Source organism: Mytilus galloprovincialis, chromosome 14, assembly GCF_965363235.1.
Source record: "Mytilus galloprovincialis chromosome 14, xbMytGall1.hap1.1, whole genome shotgun sequence".
Lineage (NCBI taxonomy): Eukaryota > Metazoa > Mollusca > Bivalvia > Mytilida > Mytilidae > Mytilus > Mytilus galloprovincialis.
The window spans coordinates 68,795,084-68,820,789 of NC_134851.1; the positions used below are offsets into that span (position 1 = coordinate 68,795,084).

The 25,706-nt window shown below is 31.2% G+C and overlaps 1 protein-coding gene across 1 annotated transcript; it reads left to right on the forward strand.

The window, feature by feature from the left end:
• Positions 1–402: 402 nt before the first annotated feature.
• Positions 403–18,279, forward strand: LOC143059636 (MPN domain-containing protein-like). Its single transcript, XM_076233151.1, has 15 exons — positions 403–505; positions 2,205–2,386; positions 3,233–3,379; positions 4,189–4,278; positions 5,059–5,321; positions 6,330–6,370; positions 7,705–7,831; positions 9,426–9,522; positions 10,603–10,675; positions 11,656–11,732; positions 12,221–12,389; positions 12,840–12,910; positions 13,722–13,811; positions 14,189–14,281; positions 16,640–18,279. The coding sequence occupies exons 1-15, from the start codon at positions 502–504 to the stop codon at positions 16,724–16,726; spliced, it is 1,611 nt and encodes a 536-aa protein (XP_076089266.1). The 5' UTR covers positions 403–501; the 3' UTR covers positions 16,727–18,279.
• Positions 18,280–25,706: the final 7,427 nt, after the last annotated feature.

The window sequence follows — 25,706 nt, forward strand, 5'->3', positions numbered from 1 at the left end:
TGAAAACTAAATTAAAGTTGAATAGTGAAGGCTTGTACACTTAAAAAAGATGTATCATGTTATGATATCTATTGAATAACCTTTAAGGCTTGTTCAGAAAACTGATTCGGGAGCATGATTTTTTTCTTTTTTGAACATTTGGGTGCGTTGTCTTTAAAGTTATATGAAACGACTTGTTTGTATATTATAAAATCCCGAATGAGAACAATCTGTCAACACTTACGTTTTAGACACGCAGAAAATTGAAAACAAATATTTTAGATATTTTTTTGAAAACAAAGAACATATAAATCATGTGATTAGTGAAACATTTAACAAATTTGAAGATTTTGAATACTCTAACTATTTGTTTTATTTTTTAGCTATTAAATTAATCATCCAATTAAAATTCAAGAAAACATGTTGAACCGCACCTGAAAGGTCACAGGAAGCACATGTAAACAAAGAGGGAAAACTTGTTTGTAAACAATGTTCAAACTATATATTGATGTTTGAATAAAAATGGGTATTATTTTCAAACTTTCTTACTGAAATTGATGTAATGAAAAATATCGACCAATCATTTCCATGCATTTATTTAAACCAAAGCAGTGGACAGTCAAAGAATTTCAGAGTTTGAACCCAAATTTATTCAACAACATTTAAAAATGATTAAAATGTATAGATAACATATATCATGTATATAGGCCAAGAAAATATTTGTATTGTAATCTGTAATTTCTAAATAATTGCTCAATAATTCAGCACAATTTTCCTAGATTTGAGTCATGACAAAGAAATGAATCTTCAAAACAAAAATTAGTCATAATAACAGACTTCCCAGTGTCCTACACACTCCCTTGGGCAGTGTTGGATGGGGATTGTTCTGGTGGTGGGATAATATTGTAAAGGACACATCTCCATTAATCCTTAGGGAGTGTACATGGATCCGCTGTACCCTTGCAGTCAATCAACATGATCAAGGGGTGTGTCTAAATTGGAGGTATCTCAAAGTACATACATTTAGTGCAGTGATATTGTTGGCTTTTTCAAAACTACCTCTACCCTTTTTTATTGGGAAAATATGCGTCATTTTTATCAAATTGAGAATTTTAGATGAATTTGACTGGAACTTCAATTTGCAGACCCCCTTTCAAATAGGGCTCTTCACGGTTAGTTCGGCCATATTGGATAGGGGGCAGATTTTTTGGAAGGAGGTGGAAATGGTATGAAAGTGTGGGAAATCCTATGTGTGTTTCCAAGCAACAGCTCTGTTTTAATGATGTTTTCCCGTATTTTTCACACCATTTTTACCTCTATTATGAAAATCTGCCCCCTATCCAATATGGCCGAACTAACCGTGAAGAGCCCTATTGACTGCATTTTTTAAAACGTTTATCTGATTTCTTTTTAGGAGATTATAAAATAATTTTTACACCAAACAAGGTAAATTTTACAGACCCGAATCTCCGGAAACCTTTGTTTTACATTATCAGGAAATTCAGGTCCCGTCAAAATTTACCCAGTTTGGTTCAAAAATATATTTTATACTCCTAAAATATGAGTTTGGCGTTATGACGTCAAAGTAAGGCGTCAAAGAAAAAAATTATAATAGCCTTTCAAGACGTCATAATTATTTGGACTAGGAAAAAGGTTGTCTTTTTGGGAATAATTTTAAGCCATTTTCTTTTCAAATTGGAATTCTTCTCCAGCATGTCCAGGGGAAAAAGCCTTTATTCTCCAGTAATTTAAGGCAAACAATATCACTGTATTGTGCACATTTATTAGGCAATGGCTATTATTCATCAAAATAATTATTATTATTAGCCACTATCAATTTAATAACATAAGGAGATGTAGTATGTGGTATGATTGCCAATAAGACAAAGATCCAAGAAATACAAATTTATATGATGTGGATTAAAGCACCTTTAGGTTACCTTCGACAATGAGCAAAATCAATTCCCTAAAATCTGCTATTAAGGCCTAGACCAGATAGGGGATTATCTCCCAAAGGAGTTATACTATAATGTATCTGTTTTGGATATTATACACCAAATTGGATATACATGTAACTTCACAGTGCATGCAGTGCAAAAAAATTATTTTTTTACAAATTGGAAATGACAACATAAACATGATAAAAGGCAACAATTTTGCAACATTCCCCCTTTCCATTGTCAATTTTATGATTATGCATTCATGACATATTAATTTAATTTTAGATAACAAGATGGCGGACGAAATGGAGGAAGATTTTGATGATGAAAATGACTGTGATGAAGAAAGTAGCATTTCTGAGAACTTTGTAAAAACAGCCATTACTGGTCGTGGTGTCACTTTACAGATGCTTATTATCGATGGCATTATAGAACCAGGCAATGGACTTCTAACTCTTAAATATTTAGTAAGAGAATTTGATAAGAAAAAATTCAGGGGCAATAAGAAATCATAATTACAAATGGACAGACATTAATCATATTGACAACACCAGGCTAAAAATGAATTGACCTGTAATGGTTTACCTTTTAAATATTGTGACTGTTATGGAGTGTTGTCTCATTGGCACCCATACCGCATCTTCTTACATCTATAAACAATAGTGAATAAAACAGCACACTAAAAGCTATGGGAGCATTTTATTAGTGCAGTCATGTTTTATATCAACCTTAAACTGATCAAACAGAGTGCATAATGCACACAATAACCCTGTCAAAATCTTTCATGGTGGTGTTGCTTGATTCATTTTGATTGTTAAACAAGAGAAGTGACCGATATCTTAGAAGGGAAATTCAAACTCTATAAGTTATCATGGTTATCTTGACAAAAAAGTTTCTTTCCTATATGTAGGTGTATATAAGAACAATTAACTAAATTTTAAAAGAATTTATTCAGTTTATGCAATTGAAGATTGCAGTCCTTATTTAGTAATAATTGTAAAACATCATGACCATAGTATCATTTAAATTATAAGGGGAGATAATTTATAACGCTATAAGTTATCTTGACAAAAAAGTTTCTTTCCTATATGTAGGTGTATATAAGAACAATTAACTAAATTTTAAAAGATTTTATGCAGTTGAAGATTGCAGTTCTTATTTAATAATAATTGTAAAACATCATGACCATAGTATTATTTAAATTATAAGGGGAGATAATTTAACATTTCAATTGAACTGACATTGTCTTATATAATTAGTTTTATGTGGAGGAATATGTTTTAATACACAAAAATGTCTAATGTTATTTTCAGGGAAGGAAGTTTATCGCTGACCTACTGCCGAATGGTAAAATAATGACGCCTGCCACAAAAGAGATGTTTGGCACACCAAGTGCTTGGGCTGCACATTGTAAACGCCAGGTTAACCCCCTGAAAAAATCTGGTTGTGGGTGGAATTCTGTAAGTATTATGCAATCATAACAAAAAGGGAAAGATAACCTAAAAATTGAAAATTGATAATTAAAAAAAAAGATGTAAGAATTTTTGCACATACAGATCTAAAGTCTTTACCTGTTTTTTTCCTATTGACTTGTCAGAGGTAGATACATTTCCATTGACACTTTTAATGAAATCTTAGAAAAAAAACTTCGTTATTGCCAAGTATATCTTTCTGAAGTGCTACTTATTTTGATTAGAGCAACCTTTCATCTTTCTCAAGAGATATGAAGTAAAGGTGATTGCACTAGAATTATTGCAATTCCACCTTTAAAATTTTGAAGATGTGCATATTTACAATAAAACTAGAAGATCCTGAATGGTCTTTGAAATAGAAAGTGGAAAGTAGCATTGTCAGATCCTTGTTAACAAGGATTGGACTCAGGATCTGTATTTCAAACTGTGATGTACTTTACTTTTTGTTTGCAATAAAAGAATCATTACTCATGTTACTGTTAGACATCAATCATTTTCATGATTTTCATATTTATTTCATGCAGTCATAAAAAGAGGGGAGGAAGAAACAAAAAAATGATATAAACCTTATAAGTTCAAGGAAGACAACAAAAAAGACCTGTACAATATCAGAACAATATAGTATTTTGATGAAATGAAAAACTCACTCAAGGCCATTACCGTGAAATTGTTGAATACTAGAAAGACACTAACAAAATTGGAAAGTTTTCATGTAATGTTTAAAGGTAATGCATATCCTTTGTTACATAACTTAGTAATTGTGTGTAGAACGTTTGATCTTATAATAAATATTATAGGTGATGTACAAAGGTAAAAAGTTGGACATGTGGAAGACATCTTGGTTCAGGAAACATAGACCAGGAAGTCCTGCTAGGAGGGAGTCAGTTGTAAGTTATAATTCATTGACAACTTAATACGCAAATATCTGTAATATATAATTATATATAGTTAATGTTAAGGGTCTTGAATTTAATTATTGATTTGCAACACTAGTGGTTATTTCTGATTATTTTCGCCTTAAACAAATTATATTATGATTTTATACTTGCACATATGACTTGGCAGACTTGCACACAAGAATGTGGCAGGGTAAAACATGTTAATATTTGCTCACCCCTCCCCTATACCTGGGACAGTGGTGTTATTTATACATTCTTAACAGCTAAAAAATCACAAAGTACAGATATGAGAGTACTTGCAGTTATTGACAGCTAGTTCAAAGCCTATAACAAGTTAACAACTAATAAAAGAAAATCATGTACAATGTATCTAAGACTAAAATATCAATCAGTACACATCCAAAATCCAATGAATTTAATATAAAGACGTCATTAAGAGTCAGAGTCAACATGATCTTTTGTAATGCCAAAATATAGGTATAGACAGATTGTAGTACATGTATGTTGATAGTGTGGAATTCCCATTTCAAATATATACCAACATTTAAGCATACACAAGTGCTTGTCCATGAAAGAGAATTAGAATGGGAGTTTTTTTTAGTAGGTGGAAAAATACTGTCAAATGACATGTACACATTTGTAGTTCTATTTCTTATATAAAACTTATGTAAATTCATACAGGGAGAAGTGCCAGTTTAGTGGTATTCTATAGTAATTTAATACTGATTGTTAATTTAAGTCTTAATTACAAAATATTATTTTTCATAGTCGCCAAGAGTTTTTATGATGGAACAAAATGGTGAAAGGCCTGGAAGTGCAGCCAGTATACAAAGTAACCATAGTGACCGTCCAAAAGTATTTGATTTCAGCAATCTTGCTAGAGGTGTATCTAAAGACCACAATGACCAGCAAAATGGAAGAAGTCAGAATGGCCAAGTTTCAAGTTCAGCAACAGAATTCAAAGCAATACCTCCACCAATTGACCTCAGTGTGAAACCCTCGATGAATAATGGCAATGACCCTGCTTGTAGGTAATGACCGTAGTACCTATATACAGATGTTGAAATGTTATTATACCCCCTCACCAAATTTTGTCTGTCCCCTTTTCTGAAATCACTTTAGTTTATTAAGCTTATGCATACAATCAACAATCACATCAGTAATTTCCGAATTTACCTCCACTAATAGGCCACAGTCTGAAATCCTCAATGGATAATGGCAATGACTCCGCTCGTAGGTAATGACAGCAATACATTCATACAGATGATGAATAAAATGTTATTATGCCTTTCTATCATGTCTATTGTTTGTCCAATAATCTATTTGTAGCATTTCTGGAAGTATCTTTTTATAATCAAGAATATGTCCTTTGATCAACAATCAAGAATAAATTTCTCTGATTAACAATGGCATCATCAATATGCAGTAATTTCTAAATTAACAGTAAATATTCATAACAGTTTGTAGAAGCTTTGAAGAATGGATTTATTTAGTTGTGAAAGATACTGTGTTAGCTAATTACCTTTTTGTTAAAAAATTTAACAAGTGTTCAACTTGATAACTCAAATCCAACTGCAGATTACTTAAATCAATGTTACATGGACTGTTTAGTTTTAATTAGAAAAGAGAATGGAAATGGGGAATGTGTCAAAGAGACAACAACCCAACAAAAGAGCAGAGGTTCACAAGACTTTCATTACCCACATTTTCTTGTGTTGCTATCAGGCCATAAAAAAGAATAGGATTGTTTGCCCAAACGCTACCTACCAAGAAAAAAGCTGCCTACTCAAATTCTTTTATTGTCCTGATTTGAAGAAGTTTTTTTTAATCAGACAGGCATGAAGACTAATAAACACCCAATACTTCAATTTCTCTTTAAAAAAAAAAGAAAATGCCTACCTATCCACTGTCTCAACCTCTGAGTAGGGTTTGGGCAAACCAAAATATTTTTAATTGTGGCATTTTGAATTTGATTTATGATTTATTTTGATTTAATCTAAGGCTGCAATGAGTAATTTCAATTTTAATTTTAATTACAGAAGTCCTGGAGACAATTACAAGCCTGAGATACAAGAAGAAGGTAGGTTGCCTTTAATTGCTTACATCCACTTTATCTGAACTTTGGTGGATAGTTGTCTCATTTGCAATCATATCACATCTTCTTATTTTTATAAAGTATCTTATGATAAACAAAAAAGTATACCTATATACAGTCAAACCTGAGTAAACCAGACCCTGAATAAACAGGATTCCTGTTCATTCCGGCCGAAAATTAAAGTCCCATTTTTTTCCCTTCGAAGTCTTTGTCAAAATACCCTTTGTAAACCGGACACTGTGTATTCCGAATTCCGGTCTTATGTTGCAGTCCCAATACTCTTAATTAAATCAATTATTACCTGTCAAAACCAGTTAGTCTAATTAATTTAAAATGATTGATACGTAATCAAAACATATTTGTTTATACAATATGGCTTTTCAAGGTAATTAATTAGTCAGGTGTTAATCTGTAAACTTACAATCAGAAAGTGGTGAGCTGTATTATTTATCAAGACATAATACATGTAAACGTGTCAATTAAACGGAAAGACACACCAAATACATCTCGGATTGAATTTACATTGTAATTTGGATAAAAAAAAATAAAACGTGTTTTCGAAATCCTGGGTTCTCTGTTGTGAACCCCGTAACCAATGACCCCGATAATGAAGAACACCCAGATGACAACAAACAATATGCATTGAACACTTTAAAACAAGGTTTCGACAGTGATGAAATTTTCTTTGAAAATATTCTTGCTTTTTAATCGACCATACCAACGTTTCAAATTAACGATCATGGAAGTAATTCAAAGTCATTTACTTCTGGTCAAAACGGAAAAATGAATAAACCGGCTCACTGTCCAAACCAGCCCTTTTTCATAGTCCCATAGCCAGCCGGTTTATACAGGTTTTACTGTATAGGTAATGCCAAAACACTTAACTAACAGCACCTCAGTGTTCTGTCAAGTACTCCAGTAAATGAAAAAAAGCAATTTAGAATATGGCATGCCTCCGAAGATATTTTCTTCTCTAATATTCATCAGTCAGGAATGTATCAATAGACCTAGACACATAAGGTGACGTTTGGAACCAAACATTTCTTGGTCTCAGAATTTACTTGAAAAGATACAAAGCACTCAAAGTAAGCACTGGAAATTACAGGCAATTAGAAATTTGAAAATCATGTGGAACAATACAACTGGTTTGCATGTGACTGAATGTCAATTTAAGAAATATCAACATAAAATCCATGTGGAAAATATGACAAAAAAAGTTGAAAATATTCAGAGACTTGTATATGGTGTCTTACACAAAAAATGATGAAATTAAAAAAGGAGTAAACAGTTAAAGATTTGTTAATTTTCTTTTTTTCCAGCTTTAAATTTGTCAATGAAGGAACCAGAGAAAAAAAGTACAAAGATGGAAACAGGGAACAAGGAATCTCGTGTAAAACAAATGGTATCAGTTCATCATTCCAACTTAAGAAAAGGGAACCAGGACTTGTAAGTTTCACTGTCAATTTGCCTCTTTAGAATCTAAAGGAATTTGAGTAACTCATTGATCATACACCAAGATGAAAATAATGTTGCATCATAAAGCATAGAGTCCTTATGCGATTTCTGGCGCGGAAAGAATTAAGATTAAGATAAGATAGGTTAAATTTCCATTGTTTAGTATCATTGTATGATTTTAATCAATCATAAAGTTTTTGATGTATTATTTTGTATTATAACTAGAATGCATATGAAAAGGTAAATTATTTTTGAAGGGGAACAAGTATTTGCATGGTTTCCCATCTGCTTAAAAGAAATACACTACAGATCATGTGCATGTTGGTCATTTCTACTGGTAAGCTCTGAGTGAGCAAAACTTCTAGGAAATAGCTCGTACAGGCATTTAGTTTTCGTGAAGCCTGTTTTTTTTATGACAATGCATGGTACAAACTTCATAAGCTTTTCAATTTTAACGCCTCCAATGTTATAATGTAATCAAGATCAGATTTATGTGGCGTCACCTTCAGCTTTCAAGAGTTATGTCCCTTTAAAAAATTGCTGAATTTGCAGTTGCCGAATTCTTACTGTATTTTTCTTAAACCAAATGTTATGAAACTTATACACAATGCTTATTCCCACCAAACACAGATCAAGTTGGAGTTTTGGTTGCATCATTTTCATCGTTCTCAAATTGCTGAATATGCCATATATTTACAAGAGTTTTATGTTTGAAGTAAATTTCTGTATAATCAAATAGTGATTTATAAATATGAACAGAGTTTGCAAAATTCAGATAGAAGTTATGATTTCCATTTAAAAATAATGACACATATTTGAATTATTATTTTTCAATGTCATCTTTTTTACTTTTGTGTTATGTGACTCATTATTTCTCTCAAATTTTTGTGTAATGTGAATCATGTTTTTTTCTGTTTTCAGAAAGCCTGGTACCTTTGTGTAATGTGAATCATGTTTTCTGTTTTCAGAAAGCCTAGTACATTTGTGTAATGTGAATCATGTTTATCTATTTTCAGAAAGCCTGGTACCTTTGTTATGTGAATCATGTTTTCTATTTTCAGAAAGCCTGGGACCTTTGTGTAATGTGAATCATGTTTTTCTGTTTTCAGAAAGCCTGGGACCTTTGTGTAATGTGAATCATGTTTTTCTGTTTTCAGAAAGCCTGGGACCTTTGTGTTATGTGAATAATGTTTTCTATTTTCAGAAAGCCTGGTACCTGTGTGTTATGTGAATCATGTTTTTCTGTTTTCAGAAAGCCTGGGACCTTTGTTTAATGTGAATCATGTTTTTTTTATTTTCAGAAAGCCTGGGACCTTTGTGTTATGTGAATCATGTTTTCTATTTTCAGAAAGCCTGGGACCTTTGTGTAATGTGAATCATGTTTTTCTGTTTTCAGAAAGCCTGGGACCTTTGTGTTATGTGAATCAATTTTTCTATTTTCAGAAAGCCTGGGACCTTTGTGTTATGTGAATCATGTTTTCTATTTTCAGAAAGCCTGGGACCTTTGTGTAATGTGAATCATGTTTTCTATTTTCAGAAAGCCTGGTACCTTTATGTTATGTGAATCCATGTTTTCTATTTTCAGGAAGCCTGGTACCTTTGTGTTATGTGAATCATTTAAATCATTAGGAAAGACTCAGCCATTCACAGTATCATTATCAACTAATGTTTTATTACTTATGGTGAGTATTCTAAGAATGAGACCTGTTAACAGGCTGGGGGGAATTCATCTGTTTAATTTGCACTTTCCAAAAGAAATGTGCAGAATTTATCTTGGTTTCAAATAAAGAAATACTTGGCATGAGTAAAGTTTTATCCTGTCCAGTGCAATAGAAAAAAAATCACATAACATTCCATTGCACATAAGAAAAAAACCATCACTGGAAGTTAACCAATCAAATTCCCCCCCCTTATTTAACCTTTGTACAAGATTTAGTAACCATGTAAGCTCAAGTTTCAAATATATTCTATAGAAACCCAAAAATGAAAAAAATAATGGTGCTTTAAAATACCCACGACATATGTTTATGACACAGAAAATGTTTTACTGCAATAAAATGTAGGATTAATTACCTACAACTGTCAAATTCATCCGACCTATTTTCGTATGTGACATACCATGATTTGGTGGTATTACACCTTAAAGGTTCGAACCTCACCAAAGCAATTGCCATTACTTGGGGGTCTTTTGTCCTTCTGTATTTCCATCCTTGTAAACTTTTAATGACAAAATCTGCTACTCTGAAAATGAGCTAATATTAAACAACTTTACCATTTTACATAAATGTCCCTTGTATCCAACAATTTGATTCAGCAATTAATTTGGCTAAAAATAAAACATGGGGTAATACTGGAGTTTGTGACTCTCAAAAATCAGAGGGGAAGATACCAAACTCATAAACGAAAGACAAAGTAACATCATGGCAAAAAAGTAAACAACAGCTTTACTTGGTGAAAAAAACAATTGTTCCTATTAAATGAAGATTTTGAATAATTTTGTGTTTTGCCTATTATCTTGAAAACTATATTAGATGGGTAGACACGGTACACAGCAAAATGATAAGCAATACCAGATCTTCACTAGTGCACGAAGCTATTAAAAGACTCCAGGAAGTGCTTAAAACAATATTTTACTAGGTTATTGAATCAGTCTCATAGAAGCCTCTTGTTAATGACATAATTATTTAAAACTATAAATTATTATGCTAAGATTTGTATGGAGGAATGAGTTTATACTTTAATGAATAAATATTTTTTTTAAGGATTTCCATTGCCATCTTACCTCAAATGAAGTTGTTGGATACCTCGGTGGAACATGGAATACACAAACTCAGCGTAAGTTATAAATCCTCAAATTAAGGTGGTACCAAACACCTTGACAAAAATTAAATTGGGTAGTTTAATTTTCATTGAAGTTTGATAAAACAATTTGCTTTCAAACTTTGACAAAAAAATGAAAATAAAAAAAAAACTTGAACCACAGACTTTATCAGAAAAATTTCATTGGATATATAGTAGTCTGACAAGAACATATTTTGATCATTGAGAAACTTAATATTTCTTCAACATTAGAATGTGTTCATTTGATTTTTACAGAGTTATCTCCCTGTAGTGTTTTGTACCAACTTAAGCAATTACAAAATTCATGCCTTGTTAAGGAAACCCCCAAAAATTATTGGCAACCAAAAAAGCAAAATAATAAGACTACCGGTATTAGAAGATTCAATAAAATGTTTTTGTGAGAGAAATCTATTGATTTCTTATGGTAAAGATGTGTTATTAAAAAATACAGGTATTTTTACAGCTAGGGTTATTTCTCTGTCCTATTGACATGTTTTTGATAGCATTGTCCAACGCCTTTTTTTTTTTTTTTATTAGAAGCCTTCTAGTATAAGATAGAAAACCTACATGATATATAATGTTTTTTTTGTGAAATGCCTGAAAAATTACACAAACTATTAATTCATACCTGTTGAAGAATAGTGTAGCACATAACACTTTCACAAAAGTTTTGCTTTATTGTATCTCTGGCGAACAGTTTTTAAGATAATTTAATTAGGTTTGCCTTAATGTAGTTGAAATTTTCCTTATTTTTTTTCTTTTTTAAATCTGAAAAATCTTTTATTGTAAATACATTTTAAGTTCTTAGATATTTCAGATATTTTGAAAATTTCCTTAATTTTATGACCAAACGAAGATACTTTGGAGCAAGGCTAACAGTCATAAAAATTTGTCAGTTATAGAACATATTTTGTACTTTTTTCATTAATTATTATTGATGGTGTTTTAATATTAGATTTCCATTTCTGTTACAGATTTAAGTATAATAGAAGCATTCCCATGTAAAAGTCAGTTGTCAGACGGACATAAATCTGCTGATGTGGAAGAAGAGGTAAATACTCATGAATAAAAGGGGATGTCAGGAGAATGCAATCAGCCCCAATAACAAACAAAAAAGGCAACAAGTAGTCTCAACAATATACAAACTGCTATAAAAATTAATTGATTGATTTTTGTTAAATACAACTTTCAGCTTGGCTATATTATGGTGGCTAGGTTTTTATTTGAGAGAACCATGACCTTCCACCAGAATATTGGCAATCCTAAGCAGTTGATATTTGACTTCAATACATGGAGGGATTTGATAAAAATGATTGGCAATTTGTACATTTTTCCTTTGATCTAACTGCCTAGGCTAGTGATATCTGTAGATTAACTACTTATAACACTGGGCCACTGCCCATATGTCTGTGCAAAATGTCAGGATCCAAATTGGCCTTATTTAAACTAAACAGGGTTTATAAAAGGTCATTACTCATATGAAATAGATACCAGTGGCCATTATTATTAGTTGTGTAATATTCAAAGTTTATATTTCAGATTAAAAAGGTGATGAAGAGACGAGGATTGTCATTGGTTGGCTGGTATCATAGCCATCCTTGCAGCCAACCAGATCCTTCGATACGAGATATAGGTTGTCAGATGTCATATCAACTTCGTATGAAGGGATCTGGTGCTACATATTACCCATGTGTGGGTATCATTACATGTAAGTGTATGAGACAAAGCCTGTCATTGGTTGATAATTTTAGCAATATTTATTCCAACCAATTAGATATCCAGTTCAAAAAGCAAGACATCATTTAAATTTTTTGAGACGAGGCATGTCATTGATTGATAATTTTACAATCATTCTTTCAGTCAATTATACATAATTTGATACATTTATTCAAAATGCAAGATATTATTTAAATTGTTTGAGAAGAGGCATGTCATTGGTTGATAATTTTAACCTTCATTCTTTCAGCCAATTAGGTACCTCAGTTCAAAAGCTTGATATTTTAATTGACAAAGAGAATGTTCTACAGCAAATAAGAATACGAAGGAAGTACATATATAGGATTGAAACAATTAACTAGAAATTAAAAGTTGGTGATAAAGCATTGGAAATTTAAGGATCATTTTTTTTTTAATAAAAAAAGTTATATTATTATTTCAGCACCATTCCACAAAGTCCAGTCCAGTATTGATTCCAGCTATAATATGTTTATGGTCATGCCTCCATTAGAGGTGGGTAATTTTTATTCTAAGGAAATAATTAGTTTGTGTTCTTTATTCTTTAGTTTTCTATGTAATGTTATGTGAACTATTGTTTGTCTGTTTGTCTTTTTCTTTTTTAGTCATGGCATTGTCAGTTTATTTTTCGATTTATGAGTTTGAATGTCCCTCTGGTATCTTTAGGGATATCTGCCATCAAAATATTTTTTATTGAATCAAAATTTACCTGATCAATGTTAGATCAAAATACAACAATGCTATATTTGTTTTGAAAAAATAATGTAATATATATAACATATAAGCATAAATATCAGACATGTTCTTTTAGTTGTTGAAATTGATTTTAAAAAAATTTATAAAACTTTACTACTACAAGTTGTATTTTAAATTGAAAAAAAAACATTTTCAATTTTTTTTTGACTGATTGATAATTGGTTTCTTGAAGTTATTTGCAAAAAGACTACATCTAATGAAAGTCCCTAACTAAGAGTAAGTCAAATAATTGTAAAAATCTGCCTAACATCCATTGAAGTTGAATTCTTAAAAAAAATGTGTAATGTTCATTTCCAAGATCAGTTCACCAAAATTCATTACAGTGTAACCTGGCTTATCTGACACCTGAGTATTCAAACATTCTGCTTCAACCAACACATTTTTCTAGTCCCAAAATATGTCTCTCTGTACAGAAAAAAAAACTTGGTATTCTTAAACCTTGCTAAATCCAACATTTTTTCTGGTTTCCAGTGTGTTTGATTACACAGGTTACACTGTATTTACCAATATGTTTTATAAGCATTCCTAGAAAATTATATTTACATTTCAGGATGAGCCCGCAGACTGTGGTATTCCTATGAAAGTAGCATATGTACTCAATCAAAACCAATCAGTCACAGAGGAACTCCTGAGTGAGATGGTAAGGATGTATTTAGAATTAGAAAGAAGGCATTTGATTGGATAATTACTTTGTTGTAACAATGGTTTTTATTAGACAATCTCATATATTATATTGCAATCAAATACCATCACTTCCAAGTAAAATCAACATTAATAATTTCTAATGTAAAATAAATCCATGAAATTCCATAAGGAATTGAAATTGTGTAGAAAAAGTTGTATACAAAATGTTTGTTTGTTTTACAAGATAGTTTTTTTTTCATGATGTCCCATAGCTTAACCTGAGAACTACAAGGAAAATTGACATTGTAATTGAATATAAAGCAATGACTTGTAAAGAACAAAAAAAGCATGTGTTAAAAAATAGTGTCTTTTATAATTATTCTCTGCTTTCAGAAAAAAGTGCGAGATTTTTACAGAGGGACTGATGACTGGATAAACTTCAATCATTCCTGGCAATCATCAATCAAATATATAGACAAACTCAAGGTCAGTTCTAAAAAACACAAGGTTAAGGTCAGTTCTAAAATACACAAGGTTAAGGTCAATTCTAAAATACAAATATATAGACAAACTCAAGGTCAGTTTAAAAATACACATGGTCAATTTCAGTTCATCCATAAAATATATAGATAAATTCAAGGTCAGTTCTAAGATACACAAGGTCAAGATCTGTTCTGAAATACAAATATTTAAACAAACTCAATGGCAGTTCTGAAATACAAATATATAGATAAACTCAAGGTCAGTTCTAAAATACAAATAAAAAGATCTCAAGGTCATTTCTTAAATACAAATATATAGACAAACTCAAGGTCAGTCCTAAAATATATAGACAAACTCAAGGTCAGTTCTAAAATACACAATGTCAAGGTCAGTTCTTAAATACAAATATATAGACAAACTCAAGGTCAGTTCTAAAATACAAATATATAGACACACTCAAGGTCAGTTCTGATAAATACAAATATATAGATAAACTCAAGGTCAGTTCTAAAATACAAATCTATAGAATCAAGGTCAGTTATAAAATACAAATATATAGACAAACTCAAGGTCAGTTCAAAAATACACAAGGTCATTGTCAATTCTACGTTACAAATATATACATAAACTCAAGATCAGTTCTAAAATACAAATTATAGACAAACTTAAGGTTAGTTGTAATTGTAATACATGTAACATGTTTTATATTTCTCGTATGGTCGGGCCTGTTATCTATTTCTTGCATGAACAGATATTTCTTGTATCACATTGCACGGAGTGTGATACGAAAATCTGTGTTCATTTCAAAGGCTTGTCCAGCATCCCAAGACAAGATTAAGGCATTTTCATTGGTTATTCCTTGGGTCATTTTTTACTTTCAAAGGTCAAGATGAAGAACATTTCATACATGACAAAGGAAATTGTAATGTCTTCAAAAATATGCAAAATACTCACACATTTCACCTGACACTCTTCTCTTGTAAAATTTTTTTACATTCTGAAGCATACAAAAAGTCTTAAGGATGTTTGCTTGTCATGTTTTGGAGTTTTTGTCAGATTTTCGAAATCCTCTGGTTTTATCCATTTGAATGCCTTAAAAAAAAATTGCCTATGGACCCCCATTTTTCTTTTTATAAATCTTTTACATGTATAATTATAAGCCATTTGTAAAAGTCTTATAAAATCTTATTCATTTTTTAATAGTTTTTGAGAACTTTAACTGTTCAATGATAAGGCTAAGAAAAATCAAGAGAGAACATTTTCCCGCCAAAATTCCAATGGTTAATATCTCGAAAACACGCACATTGACCCCTATATTTTGTTTGCTTGTTTGATTCCTTAATTAATCCCCTATCAATCTATACTAGTGTTATGGAAAGCTATTTATTTTGAAACTGAGCAGCAAACTTCCTTAAAATGTCTGATGTTAAAGTTTGACACTGGAAAAGGACATATGACATCATACTGGAATGTGCAAAAGACTAGATCAACATTTAGCAGAATTTTAAAATTTACACATTGAGAGTATTGATCATATGTATGATATAAAATTTATGGTATTCTCATTCATGTAAATTTTACAGCTAATTTCCTAATGCATGTAGAGCAAGACTTAGGTTAGCTAGCTTGCTTTATTGTACAATTGTAATTGGGATAACATCCAATCAAATTTAAATATAATATAAACAGTTAGAATAAGCCTATATATATTGTTTAAAGATGTAATGTTAATTATAAAGCTTGAGCAAACATTAAGGATGTTCGCTACTCTGTTTAAAAATAACAAGCTTTTTAAAAGACTGTTATAAACTGAAAGTATATAAATAAAGAAACTAAAAAAGCAGAAAAAAATGGAGGGTCCGTGTTCTTGTTTTCTAAATATAAACCATTAAAAATTGGCGGGAAATAATTCTCTCTTGATTTTTCTTTCACTTAACATTGGTACCTTTTTGTTTAAAAAACTATGAAAAAATAACAAGGATTTCATAAGATTTTGAAATATGGCTTTTTGAATAATATGTAATAAAAATATGAAAAGAAAAGTAGGGGTTAGTGGGCAACTTTTTTTTGTGTAAATACATGGATAAAACCAGAGGATTCCGAAAATCTGACAAAAAATCAAAAGTTAGAGGAGCAAACATCCTTAATACAAACAAAGCAAGCAAGCCAAAACAATCTTTACTTTACTAGCATTAGGGACATACATGTAATTTTATCTCTATTTATATGATTATGTGTTATGTTAAAGTCATGAATGCAAAAGTATTGTGTGTTATTGTTAATATGTCTGATCTGGGGCCATTGATTGGAAAATAAAGAACTTTGAAATCTGAATTTTGAACTTTGAACTTATACTTTTAGGAATCATTGAGCAGAAAACTACCTGCTGATCAGATGGATAGTGGAACACTGCTGGATTTTGTAGAACACCTTGTTTTGAACAATTAATGGATAAGTTGGAATGTTTATAAACCAAAAGATATTTTTTTTAAATGTACAGAATCTGAAAATTGTGGATGAGTAACTACATATGAGCAGAGGCATGAAATATAAGACATGAAACTGTTGTCAGATAAACTTAGTGATGAAATTGTAAAAAAAAAGTACTTTGGGTTTACTTATTTTCAAGGGTACTACTTCTAGTGGATTGAGGGAAATTGCCATTTTAGTGGATATTTGATTTTGTGGTTTGGTCAAAGTATGCATATATTCTAATAGAAAATTTGTAATTTGTTGTACATGAGAATTTGTGGTTCCAAGGTTACCACTGGCAAAAAATCCACTGGTATCTAACGAATAATAATAAATCCAAAAGTTGTTGAAGAAAACTTTGGATTCTGATGTTTTCATTGAGACGAAAATTGTATTTTCATGATGGCTTTATTTTTTAGTTTTTTTTATACAAGTTATGGCATTTTAAAAATTATAAATGGGCATTTAGAGAAAATTGGTTGTAAGCATGAGGCAAAAAATGTATTTTATTGATTTACATGTTTCTAATATGTTATTTTGTGATTTATCTTTGTATAAATTTTGCTAGTGGGGAAAGAATGCTGCTTTACCTAGCAAGTCGCATTAATAGCAAATGGGAAGGCAATAATAGTATAACTCAGTAATAAAATTAAGTCAGCAATATTCATAGTGATAAAAAGTATGCTGCTTTGCTTTGTAGATTTGTTAGAATGTGGCAATAACTAATGTTAAACATGAAATTACAAACGTAATTTTAAAAAAAATGTGTAAGGATTACAAATGTGGTAAAGGTACGTTAGGTTTTAGACATTTGTGAAAATAGTTGATGAAATCTGAAATATATCATATATATATAATACAGTTTATTTTTATCTATGTGAGAACTTGTGACAATGCTTTAGAATGTGTATTATGATTGAGGAAAGGGCATAAGTCAATTTTTATGCCCCACCTACGATAGTTTTTTGTTTTTTGTTTTAAACTCTGACGGCATCAATAGGTAAACAGGTATTTGCATTCATCAGTTCACCAACTGATGCCATGGTAGCTTTGAAAACAATATTGTTATCTCCATTCTAATGAAACTGACAGTAAACCAAGTCAAATTATATACGTCGTTTACTCTTGCGCATACGTTTTCATAGCATCAATTGTGAATATTAATGACTTTATCCAATCAAAATGAACGTTACAAACGATGTTGCATTAGAATTCACATTCCTTATTGTTTCTCTGTCAACTACTGCATATACAAGGGTTGTTAATATAGTTGTCATATCTTAGATTGATTGCCAGACAATTGATTTTATTTTACTATGGGACATTTGTACTAGTTGTGCATAATTCATGATATTGAATCTCATTCTTTTTCTGATGTAAATATTTATGTACCATTGTTATACCATTGTTATGTTAAAATGTAATTTTGTCAGAAAAAAAGCCAAACAAATAAACCATATTGTATTAATAATGTAAATACTTCAAAATAATTATATTTAAACGGATGCAATAAAATAACAAATATTATATCAGCAGACTGGTTTCTTAAATGATTTTTCTGTTTTCTTTATAAGCTGTGGCCTAATGTTGATCTTCAACTGTTTTGGTTGATATACATATTCTGCTGTCATATATTCAGCTTTTAGCCTTCTTGATGAAGTTAAGGTGGTACCCAACACTCAAACTAAAATTAATTTGACTCGTTTAATTTTCATAAAATTTTGACAAAGTATTTACTTTGACCCTTTGACAAAAATATAAAAAAAATCAAAAAAATTGAACCAACCATTTAATCAGGAAAATTACACTGGTTATATAGTAGTTTGACAAACACTTATTTTGATCATTGAGAAGCTTAATATTCCCTGAAGAACACAACGTCATTAAAACGTTCTGCTGATTTTACAGAGTTATCTCCCTGTAGTGTTGGGTACCACCTTAAGTTGGATTAAAAGAGGGCTAAAGATACCAGAGGGATATTCAAACTCATAGATTCAGCTTAGAAGACAAAGTGACAAACGCCATGGCTAAAAAAGTAAAAGACAAAAAGACAAATTATAGTACACACATCACAACATTAAAAACTTAAGACTAAGCAACAATAACCCAAACAAAAACTTTCAGTGTTGTTTTAATTTTTTGAATAATCGTCACAGACCTACGTTTTTGTAACAGAAAAAAGAACCAAAAGAACACAACCTCCACTTAGAAAAAGAAAGGAAATCAAATATCAATAGAAGAGCGCATTGCAAATGATATTAAACTGCTGAAACTTTAGATATGACAATAGTTCAAATACACTTAAATTTGGAATTCTCATGACCTGTGAAAGAAAATCAATAATTTAGAATCATTGTTAAAAAAGGATTATGTGATTCGGGCTGAAATCTCTCTCTCTCATGTATGTGGATTAACGTGATCTGTACCATTCCGCTATAAATGGTTTGTTCAGAAATAAAGATAAATAAGATATTGCTTTTTAAGAAATTTTCCTTTGATCTTACTGACTGATAATTTCCTTTCTCATATGAAAAATCATCTCACATGGACAGAAGCTTGTTTATGATCATAACATGGTATCCAGAAGTGAATTTTGTCCCAAAAAGATTTTTTTTTTTTGGTATTTTACTTATAAATGGACTTAAACAAGTTCATGTTTTCTCTGACTGTTTATGAAGCTTTACACTAAATCCATTGGCTGTTGGATGTGTACGGATTGATAATTTAGTCTTAGATGCATGATTTTTTATTAGTTGTTAGTGGCTTTGAACTAGCTGTCAGATAAGTGCGAGCAAGTACTATCAGATTTGTTTCGTAAGAGTCTTTTTGTTGTCGGGATGTACAAGTACCCGGCCACGTCCACTTGTATTTTTGTCCATCGAGGAGTGAAGCATTTTTCAATTGATTTCATAGTTCGTTCTTATGTTGTACTGTTATACCACTGTCCCAGGTTAGGGGAGGGTTGAGATCCCACTAACATGTTTAACCCCGCCACATTATGTATGTAAGTGCCTGTCCCAGATCAGGAGCCTGTAATTGAGTGGTTGTCGTTAGTTTACGTGTTACATATTTGTTTTCCGTTCATTTTGTTTTATTTAAATAAGGCTGTTAGTTTTCTTGTTTGAATTGTTTTACATTGTCATTTTGGGGCCTTCTATAGCTGACTATGCGGTATGGGCTTGGCTCATTGTTGAAGGCCGTACGGTGACCTTTATTTGTTAATTTCTGTGTCATTTTGGTCTCTTGTGGTCGGTTGTTTCATTGGCAATCATATCACATCTTCTTTTTTATATTTTTTTTTTGCCAGGAGACAATACATTCACTCTTTGGTTAAAGTTTTAAAAAAATTTCATAACTTTTTTTATACTATCCTGGATTTGTACCAAACTTGGACTGACGCTTGTTTATGATCAAAAGCTAGTATCTAGAAGGAAATTGTGTTAAAGTTTTGTGCCTGTTTATCTGGTTCAGGTTAATATTACATACAGTCTGCAGTTAAAGTTTTTAAAACATTTATTAGATTCATAAAATATCCTGGATTTTTAACAAACTCGGACAGTCATCGTACAATCAAAAGATAGTATCGAGAGGAATATTTTAAGTGATTTTTCCCTCATTTTTTCGTGAGCCTGCGATTAACAACAAACGTATAGGCGAGAAACCGTTCTGCGGAACTCTTACGAATTTTTAAAGTTCATTTTAATCAGACTTCCACTGCTTTAACGTTATTAGAATGCCACTTTGCCGTCTGAGCATGCTGTTGATTTATTTTATAACCATTATATAAATCACTTGTTTGAAAAACATCGGAAAGATTAAAACATATATAGTTCTGCAGTAAGGAAACACAACAATGTGATTTCTATTCAAAATACAATAACAAAACACTTCTCCGTATTGAAAAATCATATTCATTTCATCTATTTATAGGAAAGAATTTTTCATAAAAATGTTTATGAATGGATTTAAAGAGCTTGAGCTACTGTAGCGTATCTCGTTCTTGTTATGTATTAAAAGATTTTTTTTTAACATTCTATAACATAGACTAGCCTTCATAGAATTACAAATGATTTAACACAAAGCGATTTAATCAGAATTCCAAGAAGTAGACACTTACGCACTGCTTGTCATTTAAAATATATTCAATACCTCGGTGATTTTCTTACATACTATACGTAGCTATTTAACTTTTGATATAGCTTAAGTATAACCTATTGAAACTCATCCGTTTGATATTACACCTATTAAAAGGTTTAAATGGAATTATTGTATCATTTCTTAAGGGCAGCAAGGTTCTTTATAAAAAGACAAAACTCAAGGCACTCTAAACATTAACGATTGAGGTTAGTTTCTTTTTCTTAGAAAAGAAAAAAATATATTTTGGAAAATGCAATTTAAAATTGATAGTCCAAAGAAAGGCTAGTAAGTAATTTAAACATATTTCTATATATTTTTTTCTTTCTCATATATATATTATACACTCGTTAATTTACTGATGTCAATGGGTAAACATTGACAGAATCCCAACACATCAAAATGGTCAACGTACATATGTATGTGTTTAATGAGACATTTTTTTTTTCAAGCTTTGTTTTTTTTTAATTGACATTTTATTGAAAGATTTTTTAACTGTATTGATTTTCCCGTAATGTTCAATTCTAAATATACGAGATTGAACATACGTTTATTTTCCTACTGACAAATTTTGTGAATCATGGTCAAGAAATTAGTAAATGGTAAAAATAAATATAATGCATTCAATACCGATTTTCTCAAAGGATCACAACATACACAATAACCATTCTTTATCTACAAAATGTACAACCAGTTGTTGGCATAATACGGGCTATGATCTTCACATTTTATCTATGATAGCATGATAATTAACTATTAACGAGATTGTGCTAAACTATCATAAGATGCAGACATGATATTTCAATCAGTTTAATTTGGGTCTTGAGCAGGCATATTAGTAATTAATAGTAGTTATTTTTGTAAATTTATGTTGTTTATTGTCATATTGAATAGTTTCTTGAGAATCGCCTATTCTATCATCGGTCTGGTATTTATTTTGAACTGCAATTTTCTGTACGTGTTTCTGTGTTTTTCTTTATTCCAAATCAGCTAGATGTAAATAAGGGTGGTTGAGATATCATAAAATGTGCTAAACTCTGTCGCGTGTTGTCGCCTGTCCCATATCAGGAACTTATATATCCGTTGTTAGTTATGTGTATTCCGTGTGTGTGTGAAAAATGCAATTTTAAAGTCCAATAATTTTTCTTAAAGACTATTATTATTACTTAAAAAGATATATTAATCACTTTTAGTTTAACGTAATACAGATTTACATCTTTTGTCTTGCTGGATTGTCGTTTCTTTAAAATGTTAATTGCGTTTTAACTTAAAAAAGTGAAATACCAACAAAATAACCGAACTCCAAGGAAAATCCAAAACAGAAAGTCTCTTTAGAAAACAAACGTCATATTCCCGACTTAATAAAGGCATTCCCTTGTGAAGAAAACGGTAGATTAAATCTGTTTTAATATATTTAAATTAGTTATAATAATTACTTTTATTATACCTCAGTCATCATTTTTTATATAAGATTATTGGACATCGGTAAAACTATTTGACGGCAAGCGTCGTCATATTTCGCGAAATTTAAAATGCAGCTACGGGAATGGCTAATTTGTAGAATGCCGCGGGAGTTGCAACGTCGAATTTTACATCTTGTATCAGTGCAGAACGAAGCCTCAACATTTAAAATATATATGAAGTAAACATGAAACAATATGATTGCACTTCTGTTATTTATGTTATGATAGTTGATTTAGCCCAAACATTTATATTGTCTGATGTATCTTTCGGTATAATAAAACACTTACTATGGATATTCGTGGAAGTTAGTTTATTGTCCTCTCGGATACAACTATTCACCTCGACTTCGACTCAGAATAATAGTTGCACCTCGAGGACAATAAACTTAGTATTTCACTCATAACCAGTCAATAAGTATACTTAATTTGAAAGTTTAACTAAATTAATATTTTCATCTTTTTTCTTGCTGGAGTGTTGTCTCTTCAAAATGTCAACTGCGTCACAACCTCGTCAACTGGTGAAATCAAAACCCCAAACACTATGGCAACAAACAAATATGTCAATATTTTCCTTTCAGGTAATAACAATATAATGGAACGTTTGAAATTGAGCACAATCGTAGCTTTAGATTTTGGAACTACGTATAGCGGATATGCATATTCATTTAACTCTAATACAACGAATTTGATGAAAATCCATGTTAATCAGTCTTGGAAATCTGGCTATCGGCAGTTTTTGACACTTAAAACTCCAACATGTGTTTTATTAGACATTAACAAAGAGTTCAAGTGTTTTGGGTATGATGCAGAAAATGAGTATGCAGATAAGTGTATGGACGACATTCACAATGATTACTATTTCTTCAGAGGATTCAACATCAAAAAGGTATTATATTCATGTAGTCTTGTTCATTATAAAGTACAACACCTTTTCTTTTTGTTGCTCGTCAGATCTAGATTTACTTTATTTTTTTGTAAAACATTTAAAGTTTAGCTGACACAATCCATAGAAAACTTTTAACTTAACAGCACGACCTCAATTAAAACTGAGATTAATCCTGCATAGTAAAGTGTTCTTTTCTGTAACCTTGCTGGAAAAAAAATGCGCAGGTTGCCAACATTGAAGTTCAATCCTCACATAGGTATATAAATCTTGTTTAAAATAACACATCTGAATATCACGAACTAGATGCACACATGAAGTAGAAATTATGATTTTGTAGATACTCTTACAGTTTTAATTCCTTGTCTCGATTAAATGAGTTGAGCCAGTTCCACTTGATTTTGATTGATTGTCATTCAGAAAAGTAGTTTATTGTTCCCAAAGTAATAAAATAAGCCCGATTTTGTAAAATGGTGTCCAAAGTTTTATTTGATAATTCAATGTGAATTAATTTTTGTAACTTATTATTTTGCTGTTGTTTATTGTACTACTATCAATCTTTTAGTCATGTCAGTGTCTTTTTGCGTTTTCTTAACCATATCAGTTTTACATGTTATTAAAAGCCGTAATTTCCTGTGGATAAATGCAGATATAATGTAAAGGGAACTTGTTATAAAAATGTCTAGAATTTCTTTATAATTTTAAAATCTTATTATTGATATCATTTTCTACATTGTGCGATCATTACCAAACCTATTACGATAGCCGGTGTCCATTTTACCAAATTGTTCCGGATATGCTACGTGGGTAATTTTTCTATCTTTTATCAATATATTTAGCAAATTAAATCGCTGCTAAATATATTTGTAGGACTCTAAAGTGCGATGGGGACGCTAAAGTACGATGGTCACGCTAAAGTGCGATGGTCTACGCTAAAGTGCAATTCCTACATACGCTAAATTCCGATGTTCTGCGAAAGTATAGACGTACGATACGTAGTTGGATTATGACGTTATCAGTCGTTTTACAGACTAAAAATGAACACCCCGGAAGACAAATTACAAATATTTGATTCAGAACTTTTCAACCAAATGTCAATGACTTAATTGATTTAAACCTTACCGTGCGTTGTCGACTAAAGCAAAGGTGTTTTATTTTGGTAGCTGGAAGAAGAACTTGTATCCTGCAGTCGACCGTTTTACTTTAGGCCCTATAGATATAGTATTCACATAACTTTCCTGTATCCTGCTTAGAAGCGAACGGATGCATTTGAATCATTGTTTATGTTTGCAGTATATTTTGCGGTCTCCGTAAAAATGTTGTCGCTTTATTGAAAAGTAACGTCGGCAAAATAAAGGTACATATTTCCATGCGTAAATTATAAATTGTCGGCTAAAACATGATTAGATGGTACATTGCAGGAAAATATAAAATGGATGTGTAGTCGCTACAAAAAAGGCGAAAATTAAGCTCGGCAAACATCGCCTTTCTCTCTCATTTAAATTAAACAAATAAATCAATGTTACATATTCCAACAATAATCGAATTTTGTATCTTTTAATTTTAAAAGAACGATTGTAAGGGGAGGTGTTACCATAAGCGATATATTGTCACAGTGGGTACGGCAAGCTACACCAGTTATAACAATATTTAATACGCACGAGTTGTCAAAAATTATTTACAAGAAATATATAGTATTCTGTGACACCTAAATTACCTCTTTAGCAATTATTACGTGGTCGGTCTTTGAGAATCATTCACTCCTGTTAAATTATACTGCCCTTTCACATCTATGGTATACACCTTATAATACTAGATTATACAAAAGGACTATTTTTACATTTAGTGTTCTTTAACGTTTTTTTTTTATAAAGCTCCGAACCTTACCCTTTTGGTCCATCGCACTTTAGCGTGATATACCATCGTACTTTAGCGAACAAACAACCATCGCACTTTAGCGTGAGACATCATCGTACTTTGGCGTATACCATCGCACTTTAGCGTGACCATCGCACTTTAGAGTACCATCGCACTTTAGAGTCCTACATATTAACTAATCAAATCATTTAATTTATTTTACACTATTTCGAAAAATGGATTGTTTCCCCTGTGTTTTAACGCCATTTGTGAGCATCGTTTTTGGAGATATTTTCTGGCTGCCAGTTTTTATTGATGGAGTGAGTCAGAGTGCTCGGAGAAAACCAGCAACCTTCGATAGGAAAACTAACAATCATAGTCAATGAAAATTGGAGTCGAGTGCACCCACAAGAGTTGGATTCGAAATCAGAACCTCAGTGTTGGCTGGCTAGTTATTACAATAGTAACGACTTGACTAATTGACCACCTAGGTCCTCAATTTATAGAACATTTTCTATCAAATTATACCACCAATACAATTTTCTCTCTTATACGTTAGAATACCACCAGTGATCTGATGTTGGAGGATGTGACAGGCAAAACACTTCCTGCTATCCAC

Bases quoted from the DNA above. Each gene is read 5' to 3' on its own strand.
- LOC143059636 (XM_076233151.1), top strand. The intron at 3,380-4,188 runs GTAAGTATTATG...TAAATATTATAG, and splicing joins CTGGTTGTGGGTGGAATTCT to GTGATGTACAAAGGTAAAAA. The intron at 10,676-11,655 runs GTAAGTTATAAA...TTTCTGTTACAG, and splicing joins ATGGAATACACAAACTCAGC to ATTTAAGTATAATAGAAGCA.